Genomic DNA, 15,262 nt, shown 5'->3' with positions numbered 1-15,262 from the left:
ACAGCGGGATGATCACTGGATCATCAAGATTTTACTTCACTGTAATTGATGTAAGTGAGTGTAATGATTGCAGAAAACTGCGGGTTTATGCTTAAAAGCTTTATTTATTTTAAATATCCGAAGATACCCAAATGAACAACCGTAAAACGACCCGTGGTCTCCGAACCCGAGGCATCCCATCAATACATGAATTAAGGCTATAAAACCATACGCCTATGAAGTGTTAAACACTAAAACTAGAAGTGCAAGATTTAAGTTTATATCACCGGCTACAAGGTATACTTTAACGTTTAAACCTACCCAAGCATTGTATGATAGCGTATTCAGATTTCTATAAAATTCATAATTTTCTACAATCAAACTGAAAATGAGGCTTGAGTATGGCCCAACCTTTCATCTTGTATTTTATACAGACTTAACATGTGTCCCACTAAAAATCATATATATCGTTAAAACCAACTATTAAAATGCCCTTTCATTCTAAAGGCTGAGCCTACCGACACATCCCAAGTTAAGTACGTTTTCATTAATTATATCTTATTATTAGTAGTTTGAAAAACCGATTCCCGATAAGTATCCCCGTCTCCCATTTATAAGCAAAAAACAATTTCAAGGGACATTTTTTCAATTTTATTTATATATATATATATATATATATATATTTTTAAATAAAAATGACAAAACAAGTTAAAGACATGTGTTTCTATCCTCACACTTAAAATATTGTCCTCAATGCAGGTACGAAAACACGACTAAAAAAATTTAAAACAAAACCTAAAAATACAAAAATAAATAAGAATAAAACAAAGCTAAAAAAATAACAACTAAAAATATAAAAACAAAGTAAAAAGGAAAAGACTTAGCTGGTAGTATGCGAATGAAGTATAATGCTAAAGTCTTCTTCCATTAATGCCCTCCATTTCTGAACGTGCTCAACAATCAGTAGCTCCTTTTTCTCGTACACGAACGGAATCGGCAACAATATCTAAAAATTCATCTTATCAACCTGATAGATATAATCATTCAAAGTACGTAACCAGACCAACCAACAAACATGAATAAAAGCAGCAAATAAATAATAAGAAAAGTATACGGCTCCTGCTGCTCCATCCCCACACTTGAATGTTGCATTATACTTCAAGGGGATCTTCTCTCTATATTCCTTCAAAACTTACAAAAACTTAAAAATAAAGAAAAACTACAAAAAACTACGTTAGTAACTCAAAGAAAAATAAAAATAAAATAGGAAAGAATGTACAAACTCTACACTTGAGTTCTCACTCAAGAATCACGTGTGACAAATCAATGCGACGAATCGAGAGGAGTTTCCTCCATCTCGATTGATTCTTCCGGTCCTCCAAGATAGTGCTTTAAACGATAACCGTTCACCTTCCAAGATGTTCCATTATCCGGATTCTCCAACTCCACCACTCCATACGGGAAAACTTCTTTCACCAAGTACGGTCCCGTCCACTTGGACCTCAACTTTCCTGCAAACAACTTCAAACGAGAGTTAAATAATAGTACCTTATCGCCTTTCTTAAACTCTTTGCTGCCTTTCAACCGTCGATCATGTAGAGATTTCGTCTTTTCTTTGATGTTCAACGATCGAGAGTATGCTACATCCCGAAGCTCCTCCAACTCATGAATCTGAAAGTATCCTTTCCTCGCGGCCTCGGTGAGATCGATATTAACCGTCTTCAATGCCCAATAAGCACGATGCTCCAACTCAACCGGAAGATGACAAGACTTACCGTAAACAAGCATAAACGGTGTAGTACCCAACGGAGTCTTGTATGCAGTTCGGAATGCCCACAACACATCATCTAACTTCTCCGACCAATCCTTTCGACTAGCCCCAACCGTCTTCTCCAAAATCTTTTTCGCCCCTCGATATGCATTCTCGACTTGACCATTCGTTTGAGGGTGATAAGTAGTAGAGGTACGATGAGTAACCCCATAACGAGCCAACGCTTTCTCCATGATGGCATTACAAAAATGGGATCCCCGATCACTAATAATAGCTCTCGGACTACCAAAACGAGTAAACAACTTCTTAAGACACCTCACAACAACTCGTGCATCATTCGTAGTCAATGCTTGGGCTTCCACCCACTTCGACACATAATCAATAGCCACCAAAATATACTTATTACCGTTCGACATGAGAAACGATCCCATGAAGTCGATGCCCCAAACATCAAAGATTTTAAGAATTTGTATGGAGTTTTTCTTGGGTGAAATATTGCCTGTTCTTTGGCACACATCACAAAGCTTCACAAACTCTTCAGCATCTTTAACAACTGTCGGCTAATAAAACCCACTATCAAACACCTTCTACACGGTAGCATGCGCCCCATGATGACCTCCAGTCAACCCTTCGTGAACATGTTTAAGAATATCCCAACCTTTTTTTTTCGTGACACACCTCCTCAGAATCCGATCACCGCCAATCTTGAACAAAAATGGGTCATCCCATAAATATCGATTAACATCCCGGAAAACTTCCTCTTTTGTTGCGTAGTCATACCCTCCAAAACAAAACCATTAGCCAAATAATTAGCAAAATCAGTGAACCATGGCATACCTTGCTTCTCAGCTACAACAAAATCGATTGACTCGTGAGGGAATGTGTCTCCAATCTCCTTCTCACGCAACTGTTCTCTCTTTGGATCTTCTAGGCGGGATAGATGATCAGCCGCTACGTTCTCCGCACCCCTTTTATCTTTGATCTCGATGTCGAACTCGGAAAGTAGGAGAATCCACCGTATAAGTCGAGGCTTCGCGTCTTTCTTCTGAAAGAGGAAACACAAGATTGCATGATCGGTAAAAACGGTGGTCTTCGAAAGTACCAGATACGAGCAGAACTTGTCAAATGCAAACACAACAGCTAAAAGTTTCTTCTTGGTGGTGGTGTAGTTCTCTTGAGCACCGTTCAATGTCTTGCTAGCATAATAGATGGGGTGAAAATGTTTATCTCGCCTTTGCCCCAAAACCGCTCCAACCGCATAATCACTAGCATCACACATGAGCTCGAACAACAAACTCCAATCGGAAGAACAAAGAATGGGAGCACTTACGAGATTTTCTTTCAAAAGCGTGAATGCCTTCACACATTCATCATCAAAAACAAACGGTACGTCTTTCTCTAGGAGTTGGGTCATTGGGCGAGTGATTTTTGAAAAATCTTTGATAAATCGCCGATAAAACCCCGCATGACCCAAGAAAATCCTAATTGCTTTCACATTCGTTGGTGGAGGAAGTCTGCTTATAGTATCAATCTTTGCCCGATCCACCTCAATACCGTCTCTCGAGATCTAATGATCCAACACGATCCCTTCCGCCACCATAAAATGACACTTTTCCCAATTCAACATCAACTTTGTTTCAATACACCTCTTCAACATCTTCTCAAGATTGGCCAAACAATGATCGAAAGAATTACCGTAAACCGAAAAATCATCCATAAACACCTCCATGGACGTCTCGATCATATCCTGGAATATGGCCACCATGCAACGCTGAAAAGTAGCTGGAGCGTTACATAGTCCAAACGGCATGTGACGGTACGTAAAAGTGACATACGGACATGTAAAAGTCGTCTTCTCTTGGTCTTCCGGTGCAATGGGAATTTGAAAATAACCCGAAAAACCGTCAAGAAAACATTAGAACTGTTGACCTGCTAAACGCTCCAACATCTGATCAATAAACGACAACGGGAAGTGGTCCTTCCGGGTGGCATCATTCAACCGGCGAAAGTCAATACACACTCGCCAATCGGTAACCGTACGCGAAGGGATAAGCTCATTCTTCTCATTCATCACAACAGTCATACCTCCCTTATTTGGAACAACTTGAGTCGGGCTCACCCATGGGGAATCGGAAATTGGGTAAATCATCCCGACATCCATCAACTTTAATACCTCCTTCTTCACCACCTCTTGTATATTCAGATTGAGACGCCTTTGTGGTTGCACCACCGGTTTGTACTCATCCTCTATTAGAATCCGGTGTGTGCAATAAGAGGGGCTAATACCTTGAATATCGGACAGTCTCCATGCAATCGCCCCCTTATGTAGTTTCAACACTTCAATCAGCTTCGTCTTTTGTTCTACCGTCAGCTTGGATGACACAATAACGGGCAAATTCGAGCCCTCATCAAGATACGCATACTCCAAGTGTGACGGGAGTACCTTTAACTCTAACGGAGCGGGTTTCTCCACCGAATACGCCTCCCTCTCGCAACTAATCTCATTCACCTCTATAATCTCGGGCAAACCCGAAATCTCAACCAACTCATCACAAACAGAATCGTTCTCACACGACTCATCCTCACCCAGATCATCACAATCAACCAAACCATTACTTCCCACAAGATTCGCACCACAAATATAATCGAAACAGCTATCAATACCTGCAATAAACGAATTAATAAAGTAAACCGAGTGGCACGGACCACTGAAATCATCTTGATCACTCGGATGCTTCATCGACCTCGCGACATCATAAGTAAGAACGGACGGTTAAGAATAATACCTCGCGACATCATAAGTAAGAACCGAGTGGCACCAACCCGAAGCGTGATCTTCCCATCATACACATCAATAAGCTCCTTCGCGGTACGTAAGAACGGACGACCAAGAATAATGGGGACCTTCTCGTCGGCCTCCATATCGAACACCACAAAATCAACCGGGAAAACAAACTTATCAACCTTCACCTGCAAATTTTCAATAATACCTCGCGGATATTTAACCGAACGATCGGCCAATGATAAAGACATGCGAGTCGGTTGAAGCTCGCCTACTCCAATTCTCGTACAACGAATACGTCATCAAATTTATACTTGCAACCAAATCCGCCAATGCATGGCTCATCGCATCACTACCAAACAAACACGGAATCGTAAACACACCCGGATCCGACAACTTATCGGGCACGCGGTTCAACACTACCACCGAACAATCTCCCATAAGTGGAATCGATGACACCTCCCCCAACCTATCTTTCCTCTTCAACAGGTCCTTCAGAAACTTCGCGTACTTCGGCATGTGTTGGAGGGATTCAATGAACGGGAGATTAATCTTCAACTGTCAGAACATATCAAGAAAGTGCCCATACTGCCGCGTATATTTCTGGTGTTTCGCGCGAGCGGGATACAGGATGCGAGAGTGGTCTACCAAAGGTGATGGCCGGACTTCAACCGACTTCTTCTCTACTGGCGGTGCAACTGGTGCGGTTTGCACTTTACCCGGTACTTCCATCTCGATCTGTTCATCCAACACCTCTTCATCTTCCACTTCATCCTCATTCCTTCACACCTTGGAACATAAAACCCTGCCGCTACGAGTAGTAATTGCCTTTATTTGAGCGGCCGGATTCTGCTGAGTAGAACCTGAAAACTGTCCCGGGGGTCTCTCATTCAATTGTCGGGCAATATCACCAATGGTTCGTTGCATGTTGAGCATAGTTGATTGTTGATTTTTGAAAAGCAGATCATGCTCGGCAAGGGTCTTTTTGAGTGGCTTGACGTCTAGTGACGATTTGCTGCATCATCTCGTCCAACTTCTTACTCAAATCCGGCACATTATTCGAACTTTGACCATTGGAGCCATCATTGTTATACTGTCCCTGATTTCGGTTGTAGGGAGCTTGGAAACCAGGTGGCCCACCGACCGGACGCCAATTCGAGTTACTTTGACCTTGATTCTGATTCTGATTCTTGTAGCTGTTCCAGTTCTGATTGTTGTTGTTGTATGCATTAGGGAACTTGTTCTGACCAGCCACAAAATCAACATCTTGATTATTCATCAACGGACACTCCAGCCTTGCCATGACCCCCTACACATCCCACACTTATCTACCTTAGCCTTTAACTCTTTTATCTCCCGGGTAAGATTCTCCAAAGTAGCAGCCATACCAGTATCCAGATTAACCTGGTGTACACCTCGAGCAGATGAGGGTGTACTAGTGACGTGATTGGAATTCCCGCCTCGTGGCTTCTTTGCGTACTCATATTGTGCGAAGCTTTCAAACATCTCGTTACACTCGGTTACATTCTTCTTGTCCATCAGATTACCCCCAGCAGCTGTGTCAAACCTCGCTTGAGCCTCATATGTATGCCCATTGGTAAAACTTCTTAAGAGAAAACCCGAACATGACCCCTGACCCTTCTCAAGAGACACCTATGGATTTCTAACAAGTTTTAACGCACACCAGTATTGAAAATCAAGTTCCCTTATGGTCACCTAATTATTTTATGATTTAGTTCCTTTATACGAAATCCTACCTTACAGCGCGAAAATCAAAGGCAATTTACTATATTTTATTGATTTGATAAACAATAATAAATAATCAACCCTAGACGGACTCCTTACGAAGAACTAAATCTAGCAAGATTAAATAGTAAAGACTTATCAATAACCTAGCACTTTACAGATTTTAGGTTAGCAGCACACTTAGACTTATTAGACAATATTATTCCTATGATCTTATCGCGAAATCAGTCATAAAATAATCAAGAACACAAAGTAATTGATCAGATAGCAACCTATCATATGACAAACAATACTTAAGGAAACTATGGAATAAAACTCATCAAACAATCCTAAGTATCCATATGCATCAATTAATTATAAATAAATCTTTTACTAAACCATAAAACCATAACGATAAATAATGGATCCTGCTAGGGACACCGCCCCACCACCACCCTAGGCGCTGCGTATAGGCCTATACGCGGCGTTTTAGGGTACGATTTGACGTCCTAGCCTGGCCTATCATAGAGTTGTCGGATCGTACGGGCTATACGCCGCGTATAGCCCTATACGTGGCGTATTGACTTCTGTATATTTTTGAAGCCCGGCTCCCTCCCCTCCCTCTCTACCATTTCTTTTTTCCTTTATTTTTTTTCTTAACCCTCATCCTCTTCATTCAACCAACACCAACAACCATATATGTTTCCGGAGTCGGACGAGGAGATGCCGGACGGGTAACGGTCAGTCGGAGTTAAACCATCTAAGTTTTCGGAGTCGGACGAGGAGATGCCGGACGGCGCTAACGGTCAGTCGAGTTAAACCGGGTTTCGTTTTATCTTTATTTTTTACATGTTAGGACATAGTTAGGACAGAGATTTGGTGAATGGTTTACTTTAGGAATTTGTCTAGGCACCGACCGTTTGACGATAACCCTAGTTCGCCAGGCCTTCTAAACTTAAAATAGAGTTCCCGTATTGTTACCGTTAGCGCTAAAATTTTTATTATATTATTACTATTAAAATATTAATATTATTATTAAGATATTGTTGTTATGAAAATGTTATTGTTAGTAAAATAAAATACTATTATTGTATTTATTAAAATAGTATTATTATTAAAATAATAATATTTAAATACTATTTAAATATAAATTTTTATATTTTTATTATTATTAAAATATTATTAAAATAATTATAGTAAAATACTATTAAAATATTAATTATTATATTATTATTATTTTTATTCTAAACATATAATTATTAGTATTAAAGCATTTAGTTTCGGATTATTATAGTACTAAAATATTATTATTATTAGGTACCTGATGTACGTCAGAGAGTCAGATGTCGGGGTTAGGCGGCGACGCAAGACTTTCGGAGGTTCGTTTGTAGAGCATATTGTATAATATAATATAATATAATATAATATAATATAATAATATTATTATAATATATTATTATATTATATTATGTTATATTGTATTATGTTATATTTATGTTAGTGAGTTTTTCTAGAAAAGCCCACCAGTGTTGTCTTATTATGGTTTTTTTTCCTTTTTTTTATTTCTTTTCTTTTCTTTTGTTATTATTAATGTTATTTATGATTATTAATATTAATAATATTTAATTATCAATAACATATTATTATTGGAAATTCGATAAAGGGTGTTTAGTAGCAGGACTTATTTGGGAAAATTGACAGTGCGAAATGAACTTTTAAATTATTGGCTGCTTTCGTTATGGGCATCTTCAATCAGTTATAGTGGCTTACTTGGGAAAACTGGCAATTCCAAACGAACTTTCAATTTCTTGGCTACTTTCGTTATCGACATCTCAAATCTGGCTCTTCGATTTCTTCGAACTCCAACGGTCTTGACCGCCGGTCACAATTGACAACCGTAGTTGAGTTCACTCGAACACATATCAATCGTCACTAAGCTTAAGCTTAGGCTTGTTATTAGTTTTATTTTTAGTTGGGGGTATTCTAAGTTGTTCATGTTGCGTATATTAAAGAATTATCGGCTTTTATATATACGTATATATATAGTAGATATGCGGTATAAGAATTCATTGCGTTAAGATAACCAGCACCAGATCGAGACGCTAGTTTGATGAGTTTGAATCTCTCGGATCCGCGGTATCCGCTAACGGCAGCGAGAACGGGAGCCCCTACTTTGGACAGATAGGTGGAAATTCGGTCATTGCTCCAACATAACGAGCACCAGATTGAGATATTAGTTCGCACTTAGTTGAACCGGTTGACACGTATGCAGACGTGGGTTTAGGTTCGGTGCTGAACCGGATATTAACACGTATGTTTACAGCATTCGTTGACACGTTTGCATAATACACAATGAAAGCACAAACTCAAACAACAATCCATACAATAGCAATTGTCTTCGTTATTTTTCTCTTCTTCTTGTTTGACTGGTCGTTGAAGAGAATTACTATTGTATGGATTGTTGTTTGAGTTTGTGCTTTCATTGTGTATTATGCAAACGTGTTAATATCAGCGCCAACATGGAGCCTAAATCCACGTCAGCATACGTGTCAACCGGTTCAGGTAGGTCCCGGCTAATATCTCTGTCTGGTGCTCGTTGAGCTGGAGCAATGACCGAATTTCCACTTATCTGTCCAAAGTATGGGCTCATGTTCTCGCTGCCGTTAATGTATACCGCGGATCCAAGAGATTGAAACTCATCAAACTAGCGTCTCGATCTGGTGCTGGTTATCTCGACACAATGAATTCTTATAACGCACATCTACTATATATGTATACGTATATATAAAAGTCGATAATTCTTTAATATACGCAACATGACCAACTTAGAATACCTATAACTAAAAATAAAACTAATAACAAGCCTAAGCTTAAGCTTAGTGACGACTGATATGTGTTTGAGTGAACACAACTACAGTTGCTGGTGGTGGCCGAAGGTCAAGATCGTCGGAGTTTGAAGATATCGAAGAGGCGGATTTGAGGTGCCGATACCGAGAGCATCCAAGAAAGGGTTCATTTGGCACTGTCAGTTTTTCCCAAGGTAATCACCGTAACTGATTCAAGATGTCCATAACGATAGCAGCCAATAAATTGAAGGGTCGTTTTGCAATGTCAATTTTCCCATATAAGGCCTGCTACCGAACACGCTTTGCCGAATTGTGAATAATAATATATTATTCATAATTAAAATAATATTAATAATAATTATTATAAATAACAAAAAAAAAGAAAAAAGAAAAGAAAAAAAAAACATAACAAGACAAGCGGGTGGGTTTTTCTAGAAAAGCTCCCCTATCGGCCGCGTATAGACCTTTCCGCGGCGCCTTTTTACGACTAAGACGCCACGTATAGGCCTATACGTGGCGTCTTAGTTGGATTACAACCTGCCCTGCAAAGGCTGGGCTAGGTTGTCAACTTGTACCTTAGACGTCACGTATAGGTCTATACGTGGCGTCTTGATGTTGCTGAATTATTGGAGGCCGGCTCCCCTCCTTTCCCTCCTTTCCTTTCTTTATTATAAATGTTGTTGTTGGACACTATGTTTCATCATTCAACGAAAAACAATACAACATTTGTACTATATATACCCAGAATGTCTTGGTTTAACCATTTATTTCCAAAGGAGGACCCGGGTTACGCTGCTAACGATCAGCCTGGCACGTCGTGGTTACCGACTTGAACCAGGTTTCGTGATATATTTATTTAGTATGAATTTGGTAGTTTTTTTTACTAACACATGCTGCATTATGTTTTGTTAGGAGTATGTCGGGTATGATACCCAACCCGAACAGTTTTATGGTAACACTGGCTCGCCGGGCTTGCCAGACTTGAACCAGGTTTTTTTATACAGTCTTTTTGTAAATATACGGTTATGTTATTATTATTTTTATATTCTTATTTATTATTAAAATATTATATTTTATATTATTATAGGTATTATTATTATTATTAGTTATTACCACTGGCACTGTTGTTTGAATTTCTAATTTATGTATGGTAGGAGTACTTCGTGTCGGATTACGGTAGACAGCTTTCGTACCCATCATCTGTCGCCTGGTCGGATTACGGAGGTCAGGCTACGTCATCGTACCAGCCACCAGTAGCAAATGATCCATTTTATGGAACCGAGTCTTCATCACACCACGGGCGAAATGATTATGTCGGGCCAAACCCAAATAACGAAGATGGGTACGATGACGACTACATGCGCGTGGTGAAGGTTTCGTATAAAACAGATGCTGTAAGACACCGTGTGTTTTGTTTAATTTAATATTATTTGTTTGTATGTTATTTAATAAACGACTTAAGAATTAGCGTAAAATTGTTTCAGATTTTTGAGAGCCGCGAGGAGCTGGAGAAATGGGTAAAAGTTAGAGGACGAGAGCATGGGTTTGTTGTTGTGGTCCAGCGGTCAAGGAAAAACGCCGTGGACCTTGCATGCAATCGTGGAGGCGAACCCAAAATAAAGGCGATGGTGAGACGTACCGGCAACATCAAAAACTGTTGTCCATTTAAGATCCTGAGCAGGTACGACTCGAGGGGTGCATGTTGGTGGGTTCAAGTGATAAACGAGACTCATAACCACGATCCCGTTGAATTCGAGGAGGGGTGTGCCTCTTTTAGAAAAATGAACATCGACCAGCTGGATATGGTTGAGAGTTTACACAGGGCCGGCGTGAAGCCGCAAGAAATCGAAGCAGCCCTCCGCAAAAAGTTTCCCAGTGTGCAACCTGTATTAAAAGATATATACAACCACACCGCCAAGATTATGAGGGATGGGCTACTAGGCGACACCCCTATGAAGTTAGTTCAAAACACTTGTAGTTTTAATGTGTACTTGTCGTGCTTGTAATATTTAGCAAAGTTTTATTTCATCCAATGCAGGCGCTGGAAAACTTTCTCGCAGGCAACGGTTTCACGTTCTATACCCGGGAGAGTGACACCGACGACAGGACGGAGGAAATTTTCTTCTGTCATAGTAAGTCGCATAAGATGTGGCGTGCGTTCCCCGAGGTGCTGATGGTTGACACGACGTACAACACCAACATGTACGACTGGCCGTTGGTTCAGTTTATCGGTGTGACATCGATATCACAGTCGTTTTATATCACCGCCGCGTTTGTGATCAGGGAACGGCAGAAGAACTTCGGCTGGGCTCTGGAGAAATTTAAACAAATGCTCTACGACTGTATGGAGCCACGCGTGATCCTGACTGATGCGGACCAGGCCCTCATGAACGCATGCGACGCGGTCTTCCCTAATGCCACCAAAAATTTATGCAGGTGGCACATATCCGAGAATATAAGGAGAAAATATAAGGGCCTATATAGCACGGAAATGGGGACGGACTTTGCATACTGGTGGAAGGTCCTGTATCAGTCGCCGACGATTCAGTAGTACGATCACCGTCGCCTCAACATGGAGCGTCATTTGATACGAGACGATAGAGCCGGTGAGTCCTTCGTATCACCTGACAGTTTTTAATAGCCTAAACATACGTGTTAATAACGTTTCCTTTAATTTTTCAGAGGTCTGGCAATACATTCGCAAGAGCTGGCTGGATCCATACAAACACAAGTTTGTAGCCTGCTGGATCGATGAACGCCGAAACTACGACGAACCGAGTTGAGAGCCAGCACGCAAATCTGAAAAGGTACCTCAATGGAAGCAACAACTCGCTCGACACAATTGCTAGGTAAATCCTTAAAATGGTCAACTCGCAGATGAAAGAAATCGGTAAATCTTTTGAAGCCTCCCGCTAGAAGGTCATGGAAAGACATCGACAGCACGTCTGTTTGAAGAAGCTAATAAACAGGGTGTCGATTCACGCTCTGGGTCTACTTGTGAACGAGTATGGGTTGATACACAAGATGCGTGACGGCGGTGCTTCATGCGACCACCATTTGTATTTGTCTTCGGGGCTGCCATGTGCCAGTCGGATTGAGGGATACATAGTTAACGACACGTGTATCCCAATAGAGGATGTTGACCCGTTCTGGAGGAGGCTTAATTTTGATCCAGCCTGTCCGCCGAACGAAGAGCCAGACTACGCAGCAGGTCTACGGGACATCACAGATACGCTATTGTCCATAGATGACCCTAATCAAAAGAAAAGTTTTTTCGCCAGGCTCTTGTCTGCCATTCCAGGGAGATCTAAAAAGAAGGAGCCAGAAAAAAGAGAGGATCCTCGGGGGCGTCCCAAAAAACCAGATCCCCCGAGGCACAGCGCATACACCCCCGCTCCAGATCTCCCCAGACACAGCTCCTACAACCCATCCTCGTCACAGGGGCCCAGCCAAGAAAACCCCACCCCATCCTAGCTGAATCGTTCATTATCCCAGTTAGCGTCGCGGTTTAAACTCCTCGTGGACGACCTACGAGAGCTCACCTTGGGTTTCCTTTGATGGTTTCGCATGCGCAAGTACCGGCGATAGAAACGTTTAGGAGCGTCATTCCTAGCTGGGCCCAGCCGTTCGTCGCAGACATAAAAAACGTATGCCCAGACGGTAACTGCAGTTTTCGATCAATTGCAGTGGGTTTGGGGATACATGAGAAAGTTTGGCCGGATATTAGGCGGGCGATGCAGAACGAGCTGAAAACGAACTAAGGGTGGTGGAGGGCGATGTTCAACAAAGAGGATGACAGATTGTACGGCTGGGTTCATTCCAGCATTCCGTACTACAACACGGTCAAACCGGCGCCTCCTTGTCGTTGGTTCAGCTTACTCGGTCACGGGCACGTGGCTGCTCAGACATACGCGTGTGTGTTAGTCAACCTAGTTGGCAATCAGACCGAATCTTACTTCCCATTGAGAATCGGTCCTGACTTGGTTCCGGATCCACAGGTTATAGACATCGCTAACTGGGGAGGTGATCACTGGATATATATAAACCTGGTAGGGGATTTCCTAATGCCTAGACCAAATCCTAATTGGGAAAGAAGCACCGTACCGGCGGCGCTCGAATGGAAAACACGGTTCGGATAACGTTTGAAGGAGTACGAAGATATACGCCAGGGTTGGCGAAGGGAATCCTCTAATGTAGATCTAGACAGCTTATAGAAGACATAGTATCAATGGACAAAAAAGTCTATAATAATAATAATATTAAATAATAAATAATAAATAACAATAATTTTAATAATAATAAATAACAATAATTAAATAACAAACTAATATTAATATTAATAACTAAATAATATAAAAAATAATAAAAATAATAATAATAATAAATAATAATATTAAATAATAATAACTAAATAACAAATTAATATTAATAACTAATAAATAATAAATACTAATAAATAGTGATTAAATAAAAAATATAGGACTAAGACGCCATGTATAGTATCAATGGACAAAAAAGTCTATAATAATAATAATAAATATTAAATAATAAATAATAAATAACAATAATTTTAATAATAATAAATAACAATAATTAAATAACAAACTAATATTAACATTAATAACTAAATAATATAAAAAAAAATAATAAAAATAAAAATAATAATAATAATAATAATAAATAATAAATAATAAATAATCATAACTAAATAACAAATTAATATTAATATTAATAACTAACAAATAATAAATACTAATAAATAATGATAATTAAATAAAAATAATAGGCCTAAGACGCCACGTATAGGACTATACGTGGCGTCTAGGACCCCTTATTTCAGCAGACGTCTGCTCAGCTACCAGACTTAGGCCTAAGACGCCACGTGTAGGCCTATACGTGGCGTCTAGGACCCCATATTATCAGCAGACGCATGCTCAGACGCCCACTTTCAAATTTCAAAACTCCCGCACGAACGACCAAGCATCCACACACGAGCCTATATCGGACGGCGACCGGAATACCAAACGAGCCGACGAGATTTCACCCGACACCGACATCGACACGATATGGAGGTAATTTTTTAATATTATATTAATGATGATGATTAGGTTAACATGATGATTAATATGTGTTGTTGATGATGTGATGATGTTGATTATGTTGTTTGGATGGATAAAACTGTCGGTCGGAGTCCGGCCGTCGGTTTACCTAGACTGTCAGACGCGGCGTATAGCTCTATACCTCGCGTTTGATATAATTTTTTTTTCTGTTTATTTTTAATAATAATAATAATATTATTATTATTAATATTAATATTAATATTAATATTATTATAAATATAATTATTAATATTATTATAAATTTTATTATCAATATTTATTACTAGTATTTATTATTATTAATATTTTTATTATAATTATTATTATTATAATTATTATTTTTTATAAATATTATTAATAATATTTATTATTAGTATTTATTGTTATTATTAATATTTTTATTATAATTATTATTATTATAATAATTATTATTATTTGTTGTAAATATTATTATAAATATTATTATTAATATTTATTGTTACTATTTATTGTTATTATTGTAACTGTTAATGTTTAATTATTATTATTATTTTTTATTATTATAGTTTGTGGACGACGAGATTGAGCACGAGCTCGAGCAGCTCGGGCAGAGCGAGGGGTGGGGCCGTGGGGCCCAGGGCCAGGGGCGGGGCCGTGGACCCCCCGAGGGCAATAACGTGTTGCTCACCTACCCTCATGTGCAGTTCGCTGAGGGTTCGGACGCCCACACACGATACATTTGCTTACGCCAGATGCACCCGTTTCCCAGCACGATTATTTCCTGGTCGTTTTTGGAGTCCTGTGACGCGCACCAGCGGGCGGCTGAGTACATTGGACAGAATACACCCTGAAGCCAATGCTTCAGTATGCCACTATCAACTCACCGGGAGCTGACACTGGAGGTTTACTCCACGATACGCGTTACGTAAGTTTACTCCACATTGTTATATTATATTATATTATATTATATATATATATTATATTATATTATATTATATTATATTATATTATATTATATTATATTATTGCAGGCCTCGCGCGTCTGGTACGCCAGAGATTGAGATGAGGGTGCCAGGCGCTG

General features: G+C 39.7%; 2 protein-coding genes across 2 annotated transcripts; both read right to left on the bottom strand.

Annotated features, from left to right (window-relative positions):
• Positions 1-859: 859 nt before the first annotated feature.
• Positions 860-1,983, bottom strand: LOC143533839 (uncharacterized). Its single transcript, XM_077028487.1, has 3 exons — positions 1,813-1,983; positions 1,528-1,698; positions 860-985 (listed from the first exon to the last, which is right to left on the bottom strand). The coding sequence occupies exons 1-3, from the start codon at positions 1,981-1,983 to the stop codon at positions 860-862; spliced, it is 468 nt and encodes a 155-aa protein (XP_076884602.1).
• A 354-nt stretch (positions 1,984-2,337) lies between these two features.
• Positions 2,338-5,264, bottom strand: LOC143533838 (uncharacterized). The gene is made up of 5 exons (XM_077028486.1): positions 5,181-5,264; positions 4,847-5,090; positions 3,775-4,414; positions 2,588-2,946; positions 2,338-2,531 (listed from the first exon to the last, which is right to left on the bottom strand). The coding sequence occupies exons 1-5, from the start codon at positions 5,262-5,264 to the stop codon at positions 2,338-2,340; spliced, it is 1,521 nt and encodes a 506-aa protein (XP_076884601.1).
• Positions 5,265-15,262: the final 9,998 nt, after the last annotated feature.

Source organism: Bidens hawaiensis, unplaced genomic scaffold (genome assembly GCF_021521415.1).
Source record: "Bidens hawaiensis isolate Kalapana, Puna unplaced genomic scaffold, B.hawaiensis_p1.1 tig00009923_1, whole genome shotgun sequence".
Taxonomy (NCBI): Eukaryota; Viridiplantae; Streptophyta; class Magnoliopsida; order Asterales; family Asteraceae; genus Bidens; species Bidens hawaiensis.
This window is presented reverse-complemented; position numbering and strand designations above follow the sequence as displayed.

What these genes read in the sequence shown, in the direction of transcription:
- LOC143533839 (XM_077028487.1), bottom strand. Translation starts at nt 1,983, where the DNA reads ATGGAGAAAGCGTTGGCTCGTTATGGGGTTACTCATCGTACCTCTACT. An exon ending in AGTTAGATGATGTGTTGTGG is followed by an intron (nt 1,699 to 1,812) that starts GCATTCCGAACT and finishes TGGGCATTGAAG; the next exon opens with ACGGTTAATATCGATCTCAC. An exon ending in AGTTTAAGAAAGGCGATAAG is followed by an intron (nt 986 to 1,527) that starts GTACTATTATTT and finishes ATGAATTTTTAG; the next exon opens with ATATTGTTGCCGATTCCGTT.
- LOC143533838 (XM_077028486.1), bottom strand. Translation starts at nt 5,264, where the DNA reads ATGGAAGTACCGGGTAAAGTGCAAACCGCACCAGTTGCACCGCCAGTA. An exon ending in ATTGGCGGATTTGGTTGCAA is followed by an intron (nt 4,415 to 4,846) that starts GTATAAATTTGA and finishes CGTTTATTGCAG; the next exon opens with GTATTGATAGCTGTTTCGAT. An exon ending in TCGCGTACGGTTACCGATTG is followed by an intron (nt 2,947 to 3,774) that starts GCGAGTGTGTAT and finishes CTATTATGCTAG; the next exon opens with CAAGACATTGAACGGTGCTC.